The sequence below is a fragment of the Chelonoidis abingdonii genome, chromosome 1, assembly GCF_003597395.2.
Source record: "Chelonoidis abingdonii isolate Lonesome George chromosome 1, CheloAbing_2.0, whole genome shotgun sequence".
NCBI classification, from domain to species: Eukaryota; Metazoa; Chordata; order Testudines; family Testudinidae; genus Chelonoidis; species Chelonoidis abingdonii.
In genome coordinates this window covers 324415996-324440439 of record NC_133769.1, presented here as the reverse complement: position 1 = coordinate 324440439, position 24444 = coordinate 324415996, and the positions used below count along the sequence as shown (strand labels likewise).

At 39.4% G+C, this 24444-nt stretch overlaps 1 protein-coding gene across 4 annotated transcripts in view; it reads left to right on the top strand.

Moving 5' to 3' along the window:
- Window positions 1-24444, top strand: part of PDS5B (PDS5 cohesin associated factor B) — a 281843-nt gene that overhangs the window by 134645 nt on the left and 122754 nt on the right. For all 4 annotated transcript variants that reach the window (XM_032781999.2, XM_075061644.1, XM_075061643.1 and 1 more), the window contains 7 exons: window positions 1392-1507; window positions 3926-4020; window positions 5413-5558; window positions 13183-13334; window positions 14146-14259; window positions 16216-16297; window positions 22521-22569. In XM_032781999.2, coding sequence (XP_032637890.1) covers window positions 1392-1507; window positions 3926-4020; window positions 5413-5558; window positions 13183-13334; window positions 14146-14259; window positions 16216-16297; window positions 22521-22569 — 754 coding nt within the window. The remainder of the gene's footprint in view (window positions 1-1391; window positions 1508-3925; window positions 4021-5412; window positions 5559-13182; window positions 13335-14145; window positions 14260-16215; window positions 16298-22520; window positions 22570-24444) is intronic.

Genomic DNA, 24444 nt, shown 5'->3' with positions numbered 1-24444 from the left:
CAAAATGGTATTGCTGGAAGTAGGAGACACCATCCAAGTTGGCGCAAGCCTGCCTTTCTGTGCTTTCCCCACACAATAACCTTTGGTATGTAGAATATATCAACCCAGCCACAACAGGGCACCAAGTCATATTAGGCAATGCTAACGAGGACCACCTTGCCCTCATTTCTTGATGATAAAGCTAACTCCAAAGGAGGCAAACAGTTGGACTGGTACGGTAAGGATGTCTGTGATAGTAGAACAGTACCTTCCTGCCTCAACACTGCCCTTGTATTATACCAGCAGGAAGGTGTCTGGAGAGTGGGAGGAGCCAGGGGTGCCCAGCTAATGACTGTGGAGGGGCAAAGAAGCAGCATTAAACTGCAAGTGTAGCCATGGGATAACTTTTTCATGTTTTCTTAGTTTATGCAAAAATAAACACATGTCGTGTGGTGAATTGTAAATGTATGGAAAGCTAACAAATGTGACAACATCTCTATTTTATATTTTAAACTGAAAGGATATGTTCTGTACTTCAAGTAGGTGGAAATGAAAATTAGTAATAGAATATTTAGCTAGAATATCATTTTGAACTGTGAAGGAGCACATTTAATTTCCAATTCAAAGCGTAGTTTTAGGAAGTGTTGTAGTTTTGGGAAGTGTTGAATTATGAAATCCTAAATTTTCAAAAGTAACCAATGTGTTTGGGTGCCTCAATTTGGGGGACCCAAGTTCTGAGATCATTTTAAAGCAGCCTGATTTTTTTTTTTTTTTTTTTAAAGTTTGTTGCTCATCGCTTTCTGAACATGAGGCCTCAAAATGTTCCAAGTTGGGCACCCAAAAATTTGAGGCATATCACTAGTTTCTTTTGAAAATTTTTGCTGGAAGAGCTTTCAGTGACAACTCCATAAAATCATAGGGGCAGTGAACCTTACTCTTGCTGAGGTTCTCATATCAACGGTAGGAGATATGCAGAGCATTTTCGTAGTATACTTGTAGACAGTATTCCAAATTGTGTTTTAATGTTGCATTTTATCTCATTCATTATGTGCCTAAGTTTGGTTGTATAAATATGCCTAACTCTCTTAATGTTTTTAGCAAATACAGATACAAAATATTAGCAAAGTGTTAATGAGGGTTGAAATAATGTACAAAACCTGGTATTCTTTCAACAGATTTGTATTATTGGGTCACTCTACATTGCATTTTTATTTGAACTTCCTTAATTTCCATACTAATTTCTTCATCTCCATGATTAATAGTATTTTATCTCTCTGAAACACAGATTGCTGTATATCAGAACTGTATATTTTAATCTGCATTTTGTCTGAAGATAAATGTATGTAATGTAAGATAAATATGTAAAAGTCATTTATACAGTTTTTATTTTTGAAAATGTGTTCATTTTCCAGAGCAATGACAATGAAGAACGCCTGCAGGTTGTAAAACTACTAGCAAAAATGTTTGGGGCAAAGGATTCAGAGTTGGCATCTCAAAACAAACCACTTTGGCAGTGCTACTTGGGGAGGTATACCCTGTTTTAGTTCCCTTCCCACAGGGATGAACAATGAAGTATAATTCAACATTTTACAAATTACCTTTATTTAAAATAAGTATAATCTATGGATAAGTAAGAATTTTATTCTGCTGCTTGCTCTGAAATATGACACAGATAATATTAAAGATATTACATCTGTGATTCTATAGAGCTAAGAATTATAAACCAGCCTGTTCCTTCACTTATATTTACAATATTAAAATTGTATATAATTACACTTGTATAATTTTAATATTGTAAATATTATATATTCTATATAAAACTATGAAATGAGTTTATAACTTTTAAAATAACATCAGATGGCATTGGTAGTATCTGAGAGATTTAAGAGATCCTGAGGCTTTATATACTGTGTGCTTAAAATACAATGTATCTTACTGAATAATTGCTGTGTTTAAAAAATATTGGTATAAAGAGTGTAGTGAAAGCATACCTGATATTGGGTCAGTGCTAATCCCTGTAGATTAATGCAAGTGGGCAATAGTTTATACTGCAAATAATATTATATCATATTAAAATGATAAAATATCAGTATTAAGGGAAATTTTCTACAGATAAAAATTTTAGAAAATTTAAATGTAGAAGTGTTGTTTTGCCTGAAACTGTCTTTGAAGACACTATCAAACATATTTTCATACTATATTTTAAAAAATACTAGATGCTAATTGGGCCTAGCAAAAAATACTTCATTGTAAAATAAAATAGTAATAAAGATGTGTTATTTCTCTGTTATCAACTAATCACAGTGGCTGTTGTAAGAAGGTTAGAAATTTGAAGACTCCAATATTCGTTTTATAGCATCTTTTAAACATTTGAAAAAATAAGTAACCAGTAAAGTCACATTTTGTAATAAATCCATTAAATATAGTGTAATTCTATATTTCTATTTTCTAAATTATATGCTAAATCTTTTTATTGCATAGCTTTATTTCATTCAAATGTCATCTTTATTGTACCAAAAGTTTTTCATATATGCTGTTAAATGACATTAGAGCTATGTTGTCACAGTCTTGAATTTATATTTTTAAAGATTTGGACATTTAAATTTATTTAATTTAGATAATTTTAGTTTAGAGATTTTGAAAATTTAGAGATTTGATTTTTTCCAAAGATTTCCTTTTGTATAGTATCTTATATTAAATTTGTATTTGATCATATTACAAAATAATTTAAAGTTGGATAGTTCTATAGGACAGTTCCAATCAAAATCAAACATGAGACTAGATTTTGTATTTTCAGATGTTCATACATTTCTGTTGAGACTGTTTTGTTTTTGGTTTTTTTGAAAGTTTTAACTACAGATGCTACCCGACTTACACAGGTGTTCCATTCCGGAACTCCTTGCATAACTCGAATTTTGCATAAGTCAGAAACATAACTCCGACCATTACGCCAATAAAAAACCCCCCTCCTATTTCTACCTTACGGAACTTTTCCCATAAGCTCGGATTTGTGTATGTCGGGTTTGCGTAACTCGGGTAGCATCTGTACTTTTAAAGTGGTCCATCTTTAAACAGATTCCTTTTAGTTCACGTTTGATGCATATAGAAGCCTAATAATGCTGCCTTACATTATTCAGTTCAAAGAAGAATAGTTTGTTTGGGATTGACAATTTAGGAAACTAATTTTTTTAGTGAAACCCATGTGATTCTTCGTATTACTATTTAAATATTTGATGTTTATGGAAATGGTGGACAGTAGACCATCTATATATTTTTTTAAACCAATGTCTGCTACCCATAAGTAAATGTCATTTGTGTTTGTGGGAGTTTTTCATGTTCGTTGGGGAAGATATTTCCATTAGTAAAGGGCAAATAAATGAACTTCATATACAGGAAATATTTCCAAGTTTGCTTTTTAAATTAGACTTTGCAAGACCAGTCAAATTATCGGTGTAAAATTAAGGACATCTATTTTATTCATGCATCCATATGAGAAGCATAGACATAGTTGGAAAAGAAAAAAGGGCTAGAAAACAGCTACATCTATTTTGTGTTCACTTAAGTTAGGTTGCTTCATGCTGCCTAAGCTAAATGTAAAAGCAGATATTGGTTCCTGGCGCACTTTGCCCTATGTCCCAAAACCTGCTAGTCTAATCCTAGTTATCAGTTCATCAACTGAATCTGCAGCCCGTAGAAATCGAATCAAAGACGTAGAACTTAATTGTATGTATACAAGTTTGCATGATACAAAAGGACAGGAAATGAGAAGGTCTTACCCTTAAGTGAAAATGTGAGAGTGTCTCTCTGAGTTTAAGATCAGTCTTGGACTATCACTATTTCAGTGCTTTGTATATAGAAATAGGCACAGTGCTTTGATGGAAATGAAATAAAATAATGTTACACATGCATCTTAATTTATTAAACACAGTGTTTGTTCCTAAAACAGGTTTAATGATATCCATGTACCTATCCGGCTTGAATGTGTGAAATTTGCTAGCCACTGCCTTATGAACCATCCAGATCTAGCAAAAGATTTAACAGGTATCTGTTTTTTTTATTAATATTCTTCAAGATTTTTTATCTTGTTCTCAGGGGTAATAGTAGAATTAGGTATCTGGTTACTATTGTGGCTTTGCAACATTTGTGAAAAATGCGGTTTTGAAATATGCTGGTTAAGTGGATTTTTACAGTGAATGAAATATGAAAAAGCTGATCAATATGAGCAAAGATGAATTTAAGATTTTGGACCAGATTATTCTTGTATTTTCAGTAAATAATAACTACCTAATCACCACTGCCTCCATGATCTTCACAGAATATAGTATGAAGTGTTTCAGATAAGCAGAGCAGAATAACACAAATATAGCTGAGGAAATCATTCACCTAAAATGTCAGCGCATTTGTTTAGTAAAAGATTGAAAATAAAGGTTAATTGTATTCCTTCTGTTGTCCTGGAAGTGTGGTTGAGTTGACTTTTTCCTGCTTTCATGTCTGATACTAGACTTCCTGGCTTACACTGTGGAACGCTTTGAGATACGGAGGAGAATAGTGGATTTGTATTGCCTTTTTTCCCCCGGAATTAAGTTTGTCATTGAAAAATATATTGAAGTTCCAACCTTTATAACTGTAGATCAGAACTTTTTTGACTACTGTGTCATTATTCAGTAAACTTTAAACCTGTTTTCTTTACTGTGTCCTCTAGGTGAATTCTTTTAGAAAATATTGCTTTAGCCAAATGATATTTTAAACAGAAAAAAAAAAAAGGCAAAACCACACACACACCCTGGTAGGAATAGCTTTTAAATTTCAAAACCTCTTTAAATGCAAGTCAGGACTTCATTATTTCTGGATGTTGTCTGTTGCACGGTGGCTTGCTGCCAGTAATATTATTGTTTGCGATGATCAACTCATTTTTCTTTGATCACTGAACAGTGATCAAGGTGCAGTGACTTCTCGTCACCTCTCAGTTTTGTACAAATTTGATTAAATGACTGTATTGGCAAAAAGGTTATGTATTTTATTACTGATTCTGAGCTTCCCCCTTTTTGTATTGTTGTTTTTAAATATTGGTTATCAGCCAGAGGAAATAGTTACCAGTTAGGGATACCCTGTAGCCTGGGAAAGAAAATCTTAATCTTTATATCTGAATGAATTAACTATTAACAAAAATAAACTTTGAATTATAGATGAGAGCTGAGAGACTACTAGTGGAATAATTTTTAGATATACTGTATTCTAAGTAAAAAAAAGTTTTTGCTAAATAAGTGTCAGTTCATCTAACCTTATGATGAATTCAGTGACTTTATACTTGATGTTTGAAATAGTGTAAAATGTGGCTGACTTTAGTCATATTTCTTTAAGCAATCTCTAAGGAATTAAACACAGTTAACGCTGCATAAATATTTCATTTTAATTATAGTATTTTTCTTTCAGAATACCTTAAAGTAAGGTCACATGACCCTGAAGAAGCCATTAGGCATGATGTTATTGTATCCATAGTTACTGCTGCTAAAAAAGATCTTTTGCTTGTTAATGATCACCTGCTTAATTTTGTAAGAGAGAGAACACTGGACAAACGGGTAAGACACATAGATTAGTTCTAATAGTGATTAATCGTGTTTGTCTCAAATACCTTGTACTAAATTTAGGGTTTTGTTTTTAAATAAGAAATAACCTTCCTTTTTAAAAACACCCAAATTAAAAACTTTAATTTGAACAGATTATAAAAACTATTAAATACAAAAACATTTGCTGTTGATAGTTTAAAGTTTATTCATCTCAAATTTCCAGTTTTTAAAGTATTTTGAAGTCTAATGGTAAAAAAATGTTAAAACCAAAGAGAAAAATAACTTGTCATTGAAAGATTTTTGATGAAATATCTGGTAATACCATGGTATGCGTCTTTGTCAAAGAGAGGTAGATGACAAACTACGTTGTTTGAAGTATTGCATCATAGTGTAATAGTGTTCACTTGGGTCCACTTTCTTCTCTTCCTCCTAGGGCGGGGGTGGCCAACCTGAGCCTGAGAAGAATCCAGAATTTACCAATGTACATTGCCAAAGAGTCTCAGTAATATGTCAGCAGCCCCATATCAGCTCCCCCTGCTCCCAGCGCCTCCCACTCACCAGCAACCCTGCTGATCAGCACCTCCCCCTCCCTCCCAGCACCTCCTGATCAGCTGTTTTGTGGCATGCAGGAGGTTCTGAGGAGGGGGAGAAGTGAGGGCATGGTAGGCTCGGGGCAGGGCCTGTGGCAGAGCCAAGGGTTGAGCAGTGAGCACACCCCGGCACACTGGAAAGTTGGCACCTGTAGCCCCGGCCTTGGAGTTGGTGCTTATACAAGGGACTGCATATTAACTTCTGAAGAGCTGCATGTGGCTCCGGTTGGCCACTCCTGTCCTAGAGCATGGGAGAATAGGTGTCACCCATTCAGCTCTGAGAAATATCCCTTCTTCAAGTGAATGCTCATATGTATTCCACAGTAGGTGTGCGTGCTTGACATGTGCACCGGTGCCGGAAGTTTTTCCCTTAGCAGTACCTGTAGGGAGGAGCACCACTGCAACCCCTGGAGTGGCGCCTCTGTATTGTGCTGTGAGAGGCGCTGTGCACGCCCCTCACCCTCAGTTCCTTCTTGCTGCCGGTGAAGGTAGTCGGAATGTTGCGCTCCAGCTTTGCAGCAGCTCTCATATTAGCCTTAGTCGTACTTGTCTTCTCCAGTAGCTGGGTAACTTCTTTAGTTAGTTGCCTGGTGCAGGGCATGCCCATGCCCCAATTTGTCTGACTCCTGTATCAGTTCTATTCCAAGAAGCAACCTGCACACTCAGTGTCTCCGCTGCTTGGGCAGGACACACGTTACAGACCGCTGTAAAATCAGTAGATTGTTTAATCCTTGAACTAAACGAGAGAGGGACGTCCAGCTCTAGGCCTTGCTAATGGAGTCTGCGTTGGCCCCGGCACCGGCACCCCATCTGCACACAGCACTGGGCACCGCGTCCTTGGTGCAGAGTGAGGCTCCCTCCACCAGCTGGCACCGCTCACCAGCTAAGAAGTAAGGAAAGACTCAGCAGTGCTGACAAAAAGACAGAGGTAAGGCCGGACCTGAGTTGGGCAGCCCATGATCCCCCTGGGGACTCAGACCTCCGGTTCGTGCTGAGCGGAGTAGCCCGGTCCTGTCAGCACATCCCTCTCCCGCGGTGAGAATGCCATTGTCGCCGGAGGCTGCACAGGCCACGTGTGACATCCTTTCCCTTCCGGTGCCGGGTGTGCCGCTTGAGACAGGTGCCCGGTGCCGAGGGAAACTGCTGTTGGGAGCACACAAGCCCTCCCTGGCAGCACACAGTCCCCGCTCCGAGGACCGTGTGCTGCCCTGTTTGACGAAATCTTCACTTAGCTCGCGTCAGCCCTGCACTCAGCTCAGATTGGCTGACTCGCCTCCGCGGGATTACTGCGAGAGCAGCACCTCCGATGAGTACCACTGCTCGTTGTCGAGGTCCAGATCTCAAGGTCAGCACCGACACGACCATAGATGCTCCTGCCGCTCTTATGACACCGTGCTGTCAATGGTGACCTCTGCTTTGGCACCCAGCTGCCTGTCCCCGAGCTGCACCGCCCCTCAAGAGCAGTTTGCACTGCCCAGTACCCAAGCTGGTCAGTGGCAAGGGGCACTGTGGCAGGGGCAGTGGTATCAGTGGGCACCATGGCCACAATTGCAAGACCCTGCTCGGTAGCTGGAGCATCCCATGCCCATTCAGTGTGTCCGCCGCGACAGAGTCTAAAGTCGATGGGTACCGAGCAGGCGGTACCACGCCTGGATTCGGTCTTGGGGATCGAACCACTGGCACCTCCCGATGCCCTGGGAGCTGGACCGGCCCCCTTGCTGGAGGAGACCATAGTGGCCCCTCCACCCATTCTACAGGAGGACTTTAAGGCTCATCAAGAGCTTCTCAAGCGAGTGGCCTCAAATCTCCAACTCCAGGCTGAGAAGTTGGAGGAGCCAGCAGACACCCTTTTCAGTGTGCTGTCCTCCTTGGCACCAGGCCATGTGGCCCTATCTCTCCACCAAGGAGTAGCCAACATATCGACTGCTCTGTGGCAAACCCCAGCTTCCCTGGCACCTATCTCCAAAAAAGCGGAGAGAAAGTACTTTGTCCCGGCTAAGGGACATGAGTACCTGTACTCCCATCCAGCACCCAACTCCTTGATGGTGGAGTCAGTCAACCACTGGGAATGCCACGGTCAGCTTGTGCCCACCTCCAAGGACAAAGACACCAGGAGACTGGATTCTTTTGGCAGGAAGGTTTATTCTTCCATGAGCTTCCAGCTCAGAGTGGCCAACCACCAAGCCCTGTTGAGCCACTGTGATTTTAACTTATGGGGATCTCTACCGAAGTTCGAGCCTCTTCTCCTGGAGCGGGACAGAAAGGAGTTCAAGGCTCTGGTTGAGGAAGGGGAAACAGCAGCAAAAGCAGCCCTCCAGGCCTCCTCAGACACAGCTGACACAGCAGCCCATTCAGTGGCCTCGGCCATATCTATGCATAGGGCGTCCTGGCTTCTTCTGTCTGGTATGTCTACAGCATCCCAGTCCTTGATGCAGGACCTTCCCTTCGATGGGAAAGCGCTGTTTGCGGACCAAACCAACATCCGCCTGCATGGAATGAAAGACTCCCGCACCACCCTGCAAACTCTGGGTCTATATGTCCACCAGCAAAGGACAAACCTAGGCTGCAGATCTTAGCGCCTTCCGCTAGGGGAAGATATGAGCCCCCGCCTAAGAGACCGAGGGAACAGAGAGACAGGTCCCAGTGTCGTCCTGCTCAGCCCCGCGAAGGGCAAGAAGCAGGGGAAGAGTCGGTTTTGACTCTCTTTGCGGGAGCCCAGTGGGCCTGTTGCCACGGAAGCCTCCCAGTTAATAAAGTTTGTATTCTGAAACTATTTATCTGCATTCTGAGTGGAGTGGTCTCATATAACATCAGACCAGTGGGTCCTCAGCACTATTTCCAGGGGCTACACGTTGCATTTCACCTCACCCCCACTCCACCACCCTCCGCCCCGGGAGGACCTCGGGGAACCGGAACATGCCCCTCTTCTAAGTCAGGAGATGGCACACGTCCTCGAGCGCAGTGGAGAGGGTACCGGTAGAATTCCAGGGCAATGGGTTTTACTCCTGATATTTCAGGATCCCGAGGCAAAAGGCAGGTTCTGGCCCATGCTGGACCTACGGAATCTCAACAGGTTTATGGTCTCTTACAAGTTCCACATGGTATCCCTGACTTCCATCATTCCCTCCCTAGACCCGGGGGATTGGTTCGTGTCCCTGGACCTCCAGGATGCGTATTTCCACATCCATGTTTTCGAGGATCACAGGTGCTTTTTCCACTTCCTAGTAGGGTGGAACCATTATCAGTTCGCGGTCCTTCCTTTTGGCTTTTCCACGGCCCCCAGGGTTTTTACCTAATGCGTGGCAGTGGTGGCAGCCCACCTCCGGAGGAATGGGGTGCAAGTTTTCCTTACCTGAATGATTAGCTCCTCAAGGGCAACTCCCGGTCTCAGGTGCAGGCCCAGATGCAATACTTGCTGTCCACATGCACAGGTCTGGGCCTAGTGGTGAAAGAGGCCACGTCCGCGTTAGTACTGGTCCAGTGCATGTACTTCATAGGGACTCTGCTAGACTCCCTGGAGGCCACAGCCTCTCTTCACTGGGACAGGTTTTAGACACTCAAAAGTCTCATAGCCTCGGTCATGACCTTCCCTGTGACCATGGGAAAAGTGTGCCTTCAAATCCTAGGTCACATGGCAGCATGCACTTCCATGGTGCGGCATGCCCGGCTCAGAATGAGGCCCCTTCTGCTCTGGTTAGCCTCCCAGTATTCCCAGTCCAGGGACAGCCTAGACAAAGTTGTCCCGATATCACCCAACGTAGCGGCTACTCTGCAGTGGTGGTCCCTCCTGAGCAACGTGCTGAACGGGATTCCCTTCCGAGAAGCCCCTCCCTCGCTAGACCTGGTGTTGGATGCCTCGGACCTGGGCTGCGGAGCCCATATAGGGAACATTCAAACGCAAGGCAGATGGTTGCCCTTGGAATTGTCCCTCCACATAAACGTCAGGGAGTTCAGGGCAGTATGCCTGGCATGTATAGCGTTCAGTTTGCACCTTTGCGGGAGGGTGGTCAGAGTCCTCACAAACAACACGGCCGCGATGTATTACATCAACAGGCAGGGGGGCACACGTTCCTTGGCCCTGTGCATGGAAGCCTTGGACCTACGGGAGTTTTGCCTAGCCCATGATATCTCCCTACAGGCCTTCCACTTACCCGGCACGCACAATGTGCGAGCCAATCACTTCAGCAGGGTATTTTCCCACCAATATAAGTGATCACTCCACTGGGAGGTCGCCCGACAGCTCCTCTGAGAGTGAGGAGCTCCGTGGGTCGACCTCTTTGCTACTGCCCAGAACTTATTCTGCCCCTAGTTCTGCTCCAGAGTAGGGGCAGAAAGGGAGGGAATCTCAGATGCATTCCTCCTCCGGTGGTCAGGCCAACTGTTCTATGCCTTTTCACTGTTCCCACTGATAGGCAAGGTCCTGCAAAAAGAAAAGACAGATGGAGTGTTATCCTCATAGCCCCGGATTGAGCTCGCCAGCATTGGTACGGGACCCTCCTGCAACTTCTAGTGGCCCCCCCGCACTGCCGCTCTGCCTGGATCTCTTCTCTCGGGAGAGTGGATGCCTTTTCCACCTCAACCTGGCCACGCTTCACCTGACACTGTGGTTGCTCCATGGTTAAACGAGGAGAGAAGGTGTTTGGAAGATGTCAGACGAATTCTGTTGGAGACCGGAAAGCTGCCCTCGCGACGGACGTACCTTGACAAATGGTCTAGGTTCTCTAGGTGGGCAGTGGAGCAGGGTGCCTCCCCGTCATCCGCATCCCCCCAGCTCGTTCTCAATGACCTCCTGTCCCTTAGGACCCAAGGACTAGCTCCTGCCTCCGTCAGGGTACATTTAGTGGCCATTTCAGCCTTCCACCCTCTGGTGCAGGATCACTCGGTTTTCTCCCGTCAGATGACCTCCCGCTTTTTAAAGGGCCTAGATTGTGCATTCCCACACACCAGAGCCGCGGTCCTGCAATGGGATCTGAATCTAGTACCATCTTGCCTAACACGTCCTCCATTTGAATCCTAGGCCATTATTTCTGGTTCCACATGTCATGGAAAGTGGCATTTTTGGTGGCTATCTCCTCAGCCTGTCGTGTCTTGGAGCTTAGGGCCTTGACCTCGGAACCCCTGTATATGGTCTTCCACAGGGATAATGTCCAGCTTTGCCCACCCCCTGTGTTTCTCCTGAAGGTGGTCCCCACCTTCCATATGGATCAGGACATTTTCCTACCAGTACTCTGTCCTAAGCCCCATTCCTCCAACGCTAGACGTACGTAGAGCGCTGGCCTTTTACTTGGACCGAACCAGGCCATTCAGGAAATCCTCACAGTTGTTCGTTGCATCGGCCAAGCGTATGAGGGGACAGCCAGTTTTCACCCAGCGACTTTCCTGCTGGATCACCTTGTGCATGCGCATGTGTTGCGACTTGGTAGGGGTTGCCCCACCGCCTATTGTGAAGGTGCATTCTACGAGAGCTCAAGTCTCGTCAGCCGCCTATGTAGCCCACATCCCTATCCAGGACATATGTAGGGCTGCCACATGGTCCTCTGTCCACACTTTTTCCTCTCACTATGCGATCGTCTCCTAAGCACGGGATGACGCTGGGTTTGATAGGGTGGTACTCCCTCCCAGAAACCTTTAAACTCCTACCCACCTCCATCAGATATAGCTTGGAGTCACCTACTGTGGAATACATATGAGCAATTACTCTAAGAAGAAAGGACAGTTATCTGTTATATAACTGGTGTTCTTCGAGATTTGTTGCTCAGGTGTATTCCACATCCTGCCCTCCTTCCCTTCTGTTGGAGTTGTCTGAAAAGAAGGGACCGAAGGTGGGGGGAGTGCGCATTTCCCCTTATAACGCGATAGAGAGGCACCACTCCAGGGGTCACAGTGGTCCTCCCCTCTACTGATACTGCTAAGGGAAAAACTTCCGGCACCGGTGCATGTGGCGAGTATGCACACCTACAATGGAATACACCTGAGCAACACATCTCAAAGAAGACCAGTTATGGAACAGGTAACTGTCCTATTTTAAATATCATGTTACCATTGTGTAATCATTATCCTTCCAGCTGAAGAAAACTTGGCAGGATTCCCTTTGGAGAAATTATTGTTAGTCCTTTATACTTAGACGGAATAGTCACTGCTAAACACTGAGCCATTCTCTTGCTCTAGGGCCTGAATATCCTGTTTCTGTAATGCTTTGTCCCTGCCAGCTCATACCTAGAGAACAAAAATCAAACCATAGTCTTGCATTGTAATACTGTGGATTGTGTTCAGTGTAGGTCTTATAACTATTTTAATGGTATTTTCTGTATCATTTGTTGTCTTTGTTATATTAGTATTTGTAAATAAAAATGAAATCCTTCAAAGATATTGAAAAATTTTTTTGAAAAATGTGGGACACAGAGAATTCAAAATTTATTGTGGATTGAAGTGAAAAATATTCAATCATCCTCAGCTTGTCAAGTTGCTCACTTCTAATTAGAACCTTGGAAGACTGTGATCAAATTCACTAACTTCCAAACTTGTGCATTTTTGAAATTCCGGTTAACCATATTTGATTATTCAGTAAACTTTAAAACTGTTTTCATGTATTCTAAATAACATTAATAGCAAGCAAGCTGAGGGAAAACTTTACCAATCATTATCATTTTCTGATTTGATTTTTTCTCATTTGGTGACATACTTTCCCCCTATGCAGCCATAAAATAATGGTAGGTATTTAGCATAGTTCCCTGAAGAAAAAAATTATTTTGATATTAGAAATATTACCCATTAAAGTCCAGAGGGTTTGTTTGTTTACTCAGATATTAGTTTTATTCACATGCTGGCTAAGAATGATGATGAAAATGTTGGTAGTTGCAGATATAATGATAAATATAAAACTTTTTTTAGATTTAATAAAATGCAGTAAACTTTTTTTTATAAACAAATTAGAATCACTATTTTGGTTTTTTAAGGAAAAAGGAAATACTTTGCCAAGAGATTTTTTCTTTTAAAACAATTTTAAAAAATTCTTTGAGTTTTAAAACTGCGATATTATTTTTTAGTGGAGAGTGAGAAAAGAAGCTATGATGGGACTTGCCCAGATATACAAGAAATATTCATTACAGTCAGAGGCGGGAAAAGAAGCTGCAAAACAAATTTCATGGATCAAGGACAAACTGCTGCATATATATTATCAAAACAGTATTGATGACCGGTAGGTCAGTTTACTAGGTTTTGAAGATTAGAAACTTGTTATAAACAAGTTGCCTAGCTTTCTAACCTGAATTTATTTTCTGATTGTTAAATGATGATAAAAGGAAAAAATATATTTTATCTCATATATATCTCGTGTATGTGTATATATATACATATGTCAGCTAGTGTTCTTAGTTGGACACTGCCAAGTTGTTCCATTTTTTTAAACTCAAAAGTATTGCTTCAGTGGAGTAGAATTACTCTAGTTTTTTTTTTTCCTGTGTTTCTTACTCATCCCATGTTAGTGTTCAAAAAATTGTTTGCTTTATTAATTTATTCTTTTGATTTATGCATTGCACATATCAACAAATTTGTGAGGACGTATAAACTTTAAAAATAAATACAGTAGAATCAAACACATGCAGTGTCAGATGACTCCTTACCCATGAGGTAAAAGCTTCCATCCTCTAAACTCCCTCACTTGGAAAAAGCCTACGAATTCCAGTTTTCTGATCTAAAATATTCTACTTACTTTGATTCATAGGCAAATTCCAGTATGCTTGAGTCTAGTAAGCATAGTCTTTTTTGTGTCAGACTCTGGTGGTAGGGTTATTATAACTTTTACCTCTGTTCTGATCAAGTTCTACTTGAGACCATTAATGGGAATTAAGTGGCTTGCTTTCAGATTTCTCAACAGCATCCATCTTTTTGTGTAAACCTACCACTGACTCTGTTGTTCTGAGAATTTTTAAATGAATGTTTTAGTAATTTGAATTTAGAACCACCTTGCTGCTTTATAGCTAAAGTTCCTTCTTAATATTCTCTTTCAGATTGCTTGTTGAACGGATCTTTGCTCAATATATGGTCCCTCACAATTTGGAAACAAATGAACGAATGAAATGTTTATATTACCTTTATGCAACACTGGACTCAAATGCTGTGAAGTATGTTTCATATAATAAATGAGAATTTGAATATATTTTACCTTTGCACCACTAAGAGGTTTGACAGGGTTACTTTATAGAGAATATTTAATATAGAGATCCTAATAAACCTGGATGGAGCTGCACAGGTCTGTCTTGGGCCTCCAACTAAGTGATCTTAGGCAAGTCATCTAACATCTCTGTGCCAGAGCTGCGTCATTTGTAAAAATGATATTCCTTTGTAAAGTACTGTATTAGTACAAAGTATTAGCACTGCTTTGCGTAAATGTTGGAAAAACTAGATGGTTCAGACCATAGTGGACAAATCCTTTTAATAAATTATCAGTAAACATACAGTACTAAAATGTTATATATATCTTGTAATTCAGGGCTTGAAAAATATATGAAACACCTACTAATCAGATGACTAAACCCACTAATCATAAATAGATATGAAAGGTGTGCCCAGGAGCAAATCCTTGGTGAGAAGCAAGAGTACCATATCCTTTATAGCTGCCGGAAATGGAGAAGTAGGGGTGCTGTTTCTGTATCATATTTGGCAGCTTGATCTGCATTATTCTACCCCACTTCAGTATTCTGGCTGCTCAAAGGGGAGAGCGAGGAAAGTAGTCTGTTGTTCAACCCTTTCCCGATAGCACTTGTTTTTGATAACTGCAGAGCTTGCGTCTGCTGCTGTTCATCGCTCTCCCAAGCAGAAGCATGAATTTGACACGATTATTGATAGTTACACTGCTGCTTCCAGGGTTCAGAAGCTGATCAAGAGTGTTGTTAGTTTCACTGTGCTCCTGTTTGACAGTGCTATGAACATTACAGTAACAGTGGAGCTCTATGCCTGCAAACTCAGGAAAAATATATTCTATTTGGTTTACATTTGGTAGATTATTTTAGCCGCTCTAAGGGACAGAAACATAATTATTTCCGAATGAAAGCTTTTAAGTGCTGCATAAGTTGTTGCCTAAGGCCTCCACACTTGCCATTTTGTCTTGATCTTTTAATAGTGCTGCATTGCTGTAACATGTATTTAACTTGGTCAAGAAGAATTTTTTAAAAAGTTATTTTTTTAGCATTACTGTAAGAACTATTACATGGTTTAAGTTGAAAAATTGTGGCTCAGATGTCGTTAAAACTGTTGCAGTGAAATAAATAAATAGCTTTCTTAAGAGTAGAAGGAATTGCTTTTCCAGTATTTATTTTGGGCAAAATAACAAATGACAAAAAAAAATCTTCATTCTGCTTTTGCTACTGTTGTTTTTCTGTAAAGGTTCATAAAGCTGTAGCAATACGTATTTTTTAAAATATACCTTAATACATTTTAAAAGTTTAAAAAATGCATTTTTATCAACACTGGACTGTAAAATTTGGTGATTTTTGTTTTTCAAAATGATTCTGAGATTAGAGGATTTTTAAAAATGAATTTATTTGCCTTTTGAGGGAGGGGTTTGATTTTGTTCCTTTATATAACGTTTCTAAGATTGTTCTTACAAGTCCAGTCTGGTCTCTTCTTTGTCAAGTTGCTGCTCCTGCAAATAAGAAAAAGGCAGCTGATAGAAAGATACTACTTTAAACCAATGGACTTTTAAATGTTATCTGGTGTTAACCTACCATGTTTCAATGTATTTAGGACACCAAGCTCAGACTTCTTCAAATAAGAACTCTTTGTAGAGGAGACCTATGGCTTGCACCATCCTTTTTAAAGGTTAAATAATCAGAAGTTAAACTCTACAGGTATACTACTAGAACCTTTAAAATAAAAGACAAGCAATTAAATGTCATACCACGGGAAACAATTTTATTTATAGTTTGAACTTGTGACTAGTTGAGCAAATCCTGGAAAATGCTCAGCACCTCAAGTTTCATTGAAGTCAATGAGAGTTGAAGTTACTTGGTATATTATAGGTTTACAGGCATGTTAATGAGTAGCAGCTTCTGTCAGTTAATTTTTTTTTTCCACTTCAGAGCATTGAATGAAATGTGGAAATGTCAAAATTTGCTTCGACACCAGGTAAAGGACTTGGTCGACTTAATTAAACAGCCCAAAGTAAGTTAAGTTCCTTCTTGAATTATTTTGTGTGTATATCCCTTATGGCTTTACTTAAAGGGACTCACTATTAATTGATGTCCAGAACCTATTACCTGTGAGCTGAAATTTGCCATGCTTACTCTGTGACAGATGTGAAATCTTTTGGAAACCCAAATAAAATTCTGACAGACTATATATCAGATAGCAAAGTGTGTGTGTGTTTGTGGTAGGAGGAGGTTTTTTTGTAGCTACTTGGAAAACTTTTAAAAATATGAAATAGAGTTAGAGAGAGTGGATTTAAATACCAGTATTTAAAAGCCACATCTTGCAGGAATGTATTCGGGCTGGAGAATTAGAAATTGAAACTGACCAATCTATTTCTGATGGCCAAACTGAGTAAAGTACAAGGAAGTAAACGAACATTGAAAACTTTTATTTTTTCATGATTAAATTATTTAATTTAACAATAAATTCAATTATTTTCCACCACAACAGTGTGTGTGTGTGTGTGTGTGCGCGTGTGTAAAAAAAAAAAAAAAAAAAAAAAAAGAAAGAAAAGAAAAAAAAGTAATATTAATTATCTGACAGTGTTACATTTGAATTTTTTTTCTGAAAGTTGTTAGATTTTTATTTGGTATTCCTAAAGAAGAGACAATTTAGTTTACAGTTGTTAATAAATGTATATAAACAATGATATAAAAATAAACATTTATTTGGAGGTAAGTGTTTCATATAAATATTGATAATAAAATTTCTAGCAACTTAGTGTAAAATTCTGAAAAATAGTGTTTTGCTTGAAACCTAACAGTATAGGAGAATTTTTACACACCCACACGTGGTGTGTGTGTGTGTGTGTGTGTGTGTATAGAAGCCCAGTATCCTGTCATCCGAAGGGGCCAATGCCAGGTGCTTCAGGGGGTATGAACAGGGCAATTATCGAAAGATTCATCCCCTGTTGTCCAGTCCCAGCATATGTTGAAATATGTGAATTTGTTACAAGATTTTTCTGTTAAGGCTTTGAAAATATTTCTGATTTGGGGAGACATCAGTGTCACAAAGTAAAACTTATGTTTCTAATTAATCTTTAAACAAATGGTATGTAGTGTTGAGGAAACATGAGCGATAACATTTAGGTATTACAGTGCAATAAGCGTACATGGTATATACAATTGAAAGCAAAAATGTTAATATGCGGTGTTATGTTTGAGATTCTGAAGACATAACAAGATATCCAGTTACTATTTTCACTGAAACTATAGTTGCATTCTTTCTCTGTTGCTCATGTATTTCTACATGTATCAGTATATTATCTAACATGTCCTGTGCCCTGCTCTTGCAAATAAATGAACACTATGATCCAATAGGTCATTCCTGTTTTCTTACAACTGTGATGTTATAGGTGGCAGGAGCCAAGTAATGTTTGCAGGGGAAATCATTCTAATTTGATGCATTTAATATCTCAACTATAACACAGCGTTAAAGGATTATGATGCAATAATTGTATGTGCAGTTAAATATAATTTTTTTCTCCATTTTAAGTTGCTTTATTTAAAAAAAATTAGTTACATTCCAGTTGTAAATTCAATTATTTATTAGTACATTCATGCACACTATAATTTTTGCATGCTTGTTTCTTAATCCTTCAGTTATTTTTCATTGAGGACTAGTACTTTTTGAAATAAGACCGTTACAAGTTTGAAAAATAAACTTTGGTTTTGGGTCATTTTGTAGAATGCAAAAAGATATTTTGTAAAATTTCCCGACTGATGAAAAACATGATTTATTTTGTTCATTGTAATCTTTCTCAAAAATAACTCGAATTTTATCAAACTTTCAAATATCATCAATGCCTGAAAAATTTCAGTTGAAAGAGTGTTATTTTGGAAATTTATATCTACCTGAAAATGAGTGCTTTGTCATCAGTTTTAGCATCAGACTGGTGTGGGATAACACCATAATATTAAAACTGAAGTTTCAGTGAAGGCTTCCATAAATATTGTATTTTAAAAATAGTTTTGTTATGCTGCTGAAATATTTGTGTTCATATATGGTGTTTTCATCAGTTTCATGCTCTTCTGATGTAAGAAATATTTTGTACTGGAGGGCTGTAGGCTTAATCAGTCTCTGGAAAAAGTGCTGGAAAAAGAATTTCATACTAGGAAAAACTTCCAAATAAGCAATTCTTAATCCATTCAACTATGAAATAGTACTCATAAATTCTCTTTGTTAACGGTCAAGTATTTCTCCTTATTGGCTATTCCCTAATTGCCCTTCTCTGTGTACTTAACTTTTCAGATGTCACCATATGGAATTTGATATCACAATCTATAGTGTCATTAACTTGTGTTTATGACTGCAGTACCAAGGAGAAGTTAAATTGTAAAGGTGCTATTGATCTCATTAGACGTATTCCTTCACTAAAATAGTAGGGTATTTAGAAAAATCACAAAGCCTTTCTTTAAAAGCTATTAAAAAGCCAAATTATCAGCAAAAATAAATTGTCTTGGCATGGAACAGATGTAGATAGTTGCTTTAAGGGATGTTGTGTCATTGAATTGGTGAAGTATTTGAGTTTAAAATGTTAAACTATAAGTGCTTATTTCAGAATGGGTTAATTTCTGCTCATCTACATTCTCAGGCCAAAATAAATGGTGTGTCTCTGGCAGGTGTTGCTCTTGAAGACACGTGAACTGATCACCAGACCTTTTGACTTTTTCGAATGGACTTACTTCCCTCTTGGAAGAGATTTCTCATGTGGTGGTACTTAAGGAGGCTCTTCAGTTTTTTCTTGCTCCAAGATAGATGCACTCATTTCCCTTGGGTGATCATGCCCCCATTGCAGGTGATACCATGTTATCGGTAGCAGGAACATGGTGCAGGGTCTGTGCTTCTCCTTCTCTTCCTTGCCTGTACTGGTCCAGTAGATGATTCTCCTGGATTTGGGTTCTTCTCCTCTCTTGGGTCAGACAGTTGAACCTTTGGTACTATAGAGTTAGACAGAGAAGGGTCTCCTGCCTCTAGCAGATCAGCCTTTATTCTTCTTTGCCCTAGGCTCCTGTTCATGAAGGCGAGCAGACTCCATCTGTTTCTATCAGTGTGGCTTCAGAATGTTCTGTCTCTTGCAAGGGTGTGGGGATGAAAGGGTGACCTGTCCTTCAAGTTACTGGTTCTATACCTCTGTGTGGTGATTCTCCTTTCTTCTCCTAGTTTGGACAGACACATAAAAAGTGTTTGGATCTTGCCTTGCAAAAAGACATTAACCAAAGTACCATTTGATGATTTGTTCGTCTGTACAAGGCCTGTACTCATACATTTGGAAGAATCCAAGGAATTAGAGAAAAGAAGTCATTTCTCTAAGAAACAAACAAACAAACAAAAAAAAAGCCAAAAAGGAAAAATAGAACCCGGATCTTGTAGACCTGAAATGAGCTGGATTTGGAATGTGTGTTCCGCAGTTTTTGACAACATTTATAGTTTCACTGAAGAGCCATCGTTTAATTCCCAATTCTTCCTAGTATACAGCTTCTCTAGGGTGAATTCAAAATTTGATTAAATTGATAGAATGTCACAGTAAGCTTTCCAGAAAGGTAAGTGTCTTGATTTCCTTCAGCCTGTTACAGGCAAAACAATGTTTTGGTAGTGGTGGTATCTGTGAGGGAGTCTTGTGATTCGAGTAATTTCAAATCTGGCCTTTTAAGCTGGTTACCTGAGACATAATGTCCCAAGTTATCAGTACCTTAGTCTACCTGCATTTTCTGATGAAGGAGAATAGCAGCTTCCTGATTCCAAAGCTTGCCCCATATGGGAGCCCTGTTCAGTCCTGCAAGGTCAAACCAGTCAGATCTTGTGTGCTGTATCACATCTTTTAACTCTGCTGTAATCTGAAAGTCCTGGAGGCTCTGAGTCTGTTGACTTCAATATTTAAGCTTGTTCCATGAGCCTGTTCCAGGAGTCTGCCGCTTCACTTAATTTCTTACTGAGATCAGTGTTTCTAGCTTCTCTCATTATCTGGTCATCTTCCTGTAGGATTCCAAGCCTCCTTTCAGGAGTAGGAGGATTGCCATCAGTTGTGGGGTGTTGATTGCCTCTGATGGCCTCATGAAAAGCTGGACAGCCACACTGAACAGTTGACTGACTAAAGAAATTAGACTTCCAGGAGGAAAGAAATGGCATCCCTACTGGCTGGCAAACTTACGTTCAAAATGAGATGATTGATCACCAAGTGATTATTCAAACAGACAGTACTCCAGTAATAGCATATTGACTGTAAACATAGGAAAGGAGGATGAAAAATAAACCGACTGTGGACACCGATGCTCTATTACACTAAGCAGAACTGTATTTTCAGTCTGCCCTGAGTAATCTATCTAGCAAGAGTCCTCAGTGTTAAGTTGAGAGAATCTTTATTGCCATCCATGGAATGGGAACTCATTGTTTCAGGAAATCGGCATTCTTGGGGGAGATACCAAACAATCAGTTTGTTCTCTGATTTGAGTAGGAAAGTAGCTAAATTGTGCAAAAGATTTATACAAAGGAATGTTTTCTGTGGAAGCTTTCTCTATCAGACAATATATAATTTCACGCTACTGCTTGTATTTCCGTATATGTTAAAGTTAACATTAATGCACCACTATTCACTTTCATATTTCTGTCCTGCTCCAAAAATCTGACATTCACTCAGAATTTGAGATTCCCATACCTTCTGTCCCAGGGCCTAGTCAGTCACCAAAGTTTGACACACGTGCTGGGAACTTAACGGTTCAAAGTCACTCCCTTCTGGAGTTAGATTGCCATAGACACCCAATGGTCAAAATTGCCCTATTAGGTAGATATCTTGTCATCTCAAGGCCTATATAGCTTGGTTGCCTGGCTGTGTTTGGTATTAGGAAAGATTTCCCCTAAAAAGAATGCAAAAAAGTGAAATTTGCCTCGGCATGATTTTTCTCCTTTGCCTCCAGTTCTCCACCTATCCCCCCAAAAATGGTTTTTAGACTTCCTGCAAGCTGGTCTGGGGCTTGGTCTTTCTCTTAGTACCTTTTTAAATAATAATTTCTTGACTAGAACCTATTAAGGATAAGGCTGAGGCCTTTGTCTCATCCTGTAGTTAAGTGTTCCTTTGGGGAATTTTTTCTTGTAAGAGGTGGTTTGGCAATTGGTTTAACTGCCTACAGGAGTGATACCTACAGGGAGAAGCCAATAAATACATTTTTTTTTTTAATGTTCCAGAAACCAGAATTACAGATAAAGACAAATATCCTTATTGGGATAACTAATAGCAGTTGTCTGGTAGCTTTATATGCTCTGAATTTTTGAAACATTCTCCTTTCTCTCCCTCACTCCTTGTACCTAGCAAAGGGAGCCTAGTTCTTAGTGTGAAATACCTGCATCTGGAGTTCAAAGTCGTTCTCGAACATTGGAGTCATTAGTGAACAAAAAACTGCATTCTCCTTTTCTGACATCACATGCACATTTTTTGTGCTAGATATGACACACTCATTTGTAGTTATGGGGACGTTTAATATGAAGGAGATTGTAAATGTCTCAGTAAAATACAAATAGCATGGTCCTCCAGAAATGCATTTCTGCTCCTTGCTATTGCAGGTGTTGATGGTTGCTTTTACAGTTGCGTTGCTGTACTGTTAGTCACTCTTGTTTCTCTGTCTCTCAAAAACAAGCACCAACCCCCCCCCCCAAAAAAAAAAACAAAAAATAGCCCTTCAGTTGAACAGTAGCGACAGCCATGGTATGAACTTGCTTCATTCGTTGTAGTGAGAAAAAAAATTCAGTTGGGATTATTTATATACTAACTTTTAGAAGCAGTTAAAAACAGACAAAATCCCTAAGATAATAAAATGCAAAAAACTGTGACTGCAGTGTTACGATTAGATTTAAATGCAAAAGGTCATTAAATGCAGTGTTTCTCATAGAAGCAGCTCATCTTCATTGTGCATAAATATTTTTAAATAGTTGAACTATTAAATGGTTGTCTAAATACATCCATAATACTCCAAGAGGGTGTAGTACGGTTAAATGAAAACTTTAAACTTTGACTTTGTGATTAAACATCTTATACTGAGATCATTATTTTGTATTTAATGTACTTGGGTTTTACCCGGTGTTAGTAGTAAGTCTGGTTCTGATTATACAGCTTTACAGAATTGTGCTCACACTATATGCATTTGCTAGCATATAGTGTCAAGTCTTCACTTTAAACAGATTTTTCTTATTTTGTGATTTTTAGACAGATGCCAGCAGTAAAGCTATATTTTCAAAAGTGATGGTCATTACAAGTAAGTCTGATTAAATATTTTATGCTGTTAAAAATTAGAATTGAAATATGATGCTTCCTGGTTTTCAAATATTTTGTACAGTAGCCTGGAAACTATTGCAGCAAACTTTGCGTTTAACTTTGTTTTTTAATGCAGGCGATCATCAAGGCAACTGTAAAAACACTATTACTTATAAAACAGTCCACAGTCTCAAATCACAGAACTAGTTTCAGGGTACTGATATTCTTTCTCACACTTTGACAGCATTTCTAGAGATTACAGTAAAATAGTCAGATGAATATGGATGACACAAGTAAACAACTTGTCCTTCGCATTTACAGTAGCACACAAAATATATTAGAAGGTGATGTTGGCTGCAGATTTAACACAGGCTGTTTGCTTAAGATTTGTATTGTGTGTGTTCCCACAATGACAGATATTAATGAATCCAAGGGACTTGTCTTTTGGTGTAGACGATCATTTTAAATGTGAGACTTCGTACGAGAGAGAACCTTTTGTAAAATCTTACATTTTTCCAACAAGAAACTAAAGAAACATGATAAGAAAGTAAAGAACAGGAGAACATAAAAATTAAAAATCTTAGTTTGAAATTATTTTTTTAATTTATCTTAAAAATCAAGAATTATTTTTATCCAGTCTGTTTCAAATAACAAAGACTTCACATAAAGTATGACATTTGTGGAAGGGTTTAGCACATCATAGAAGTTCCTGTTGTTTGCCTTTAGCTTTCTCCTGAATCTTTTTTTCCCTCCATAGTAGGAGTGATGGTCAGCTTCCAAAGTCTTGTTTCCTTCAGTTCTGGGCTACATAATTTTCAAAATAAATATTTTGGTATGACATTGTCTAAGAAAGATTAGCTTTAACAGGTGTGTTGTCGTCGTCACCCCATTTCTTAATGTACCAGCAGAAAAAGTACGCGGATTAGCATTAAATGCTACCATTGCTAAAAGACACTTTTTTGTTTATTTTTTAATTCAGTAATCTTCTATTTACTGTTTAAGGAAGGGCTTCTCAAGCTTTTTTCTACATTATAGATCCTGTCACAAAGTGTGGGACTAGTGGAAAAGTAATTTTGTTAAAATGGCAGTGAGAGGCTCCATGTTTTTATGCAAGTGATATGTAAATTGGATAAAGATCAGTTTGTGTAAATATATTTTGTATTTTTAGTAAGTATCAGCCTTGCTGTGTTTCTGATCTACATCTCCCTAGTAATAACGTTTTTATAGGTCAAATGCTGGCCCATAACCATTTCTGCCCTAGCTCTTTGTATTACCAGCAGAATAGGGGAGTCTCAAGCAGCAGCAAGGAAAGGGAGCTGTCTGGCCTGGGTTCTACGAGGGAAGCGAAGAGAGGAGGCTGAGAGCACAGAGAGAAGAGATTTAGAAATGGACATTTTAGTTAAAATCTGCAGCAGTATGAAATATGAGGCTTCATTCTGTTTTTCCTCTTCAGTGCTTTTATTAAGCAAGTAAACATTTGTTTAAAAATTAAAATCTGCCAAGTTGATACTACTAATAAGAATTTTAGTTATAAATTGGGGACAAATCAGTTGGAAGTAACAGAGGAGGAAAAGGACCTTGGAGTATTGGTTGATCACAGGATGACTAAGAGCTGCCAATGTGATATGGCCATTAAAAAAGCTAATGCAGTTTTAGGATGACTCAAGTGAGGTATTTCCAACAAAGATAAGGACGTGTTAGTACTGTTATATAAGGCACTGATGAGGCCTCATCTGGAATACTGTGTGCAGTTCTGGTCTCCCATGTTTAAGAAGGATGAATTCAAACAGGAACAGGTTCAGAGATGGGCTACTAGGATGATCCGAGGAATGGAAAATCTGTCCTGTGAAAGGAGACTCAAAGAGCTTGGCTTGTT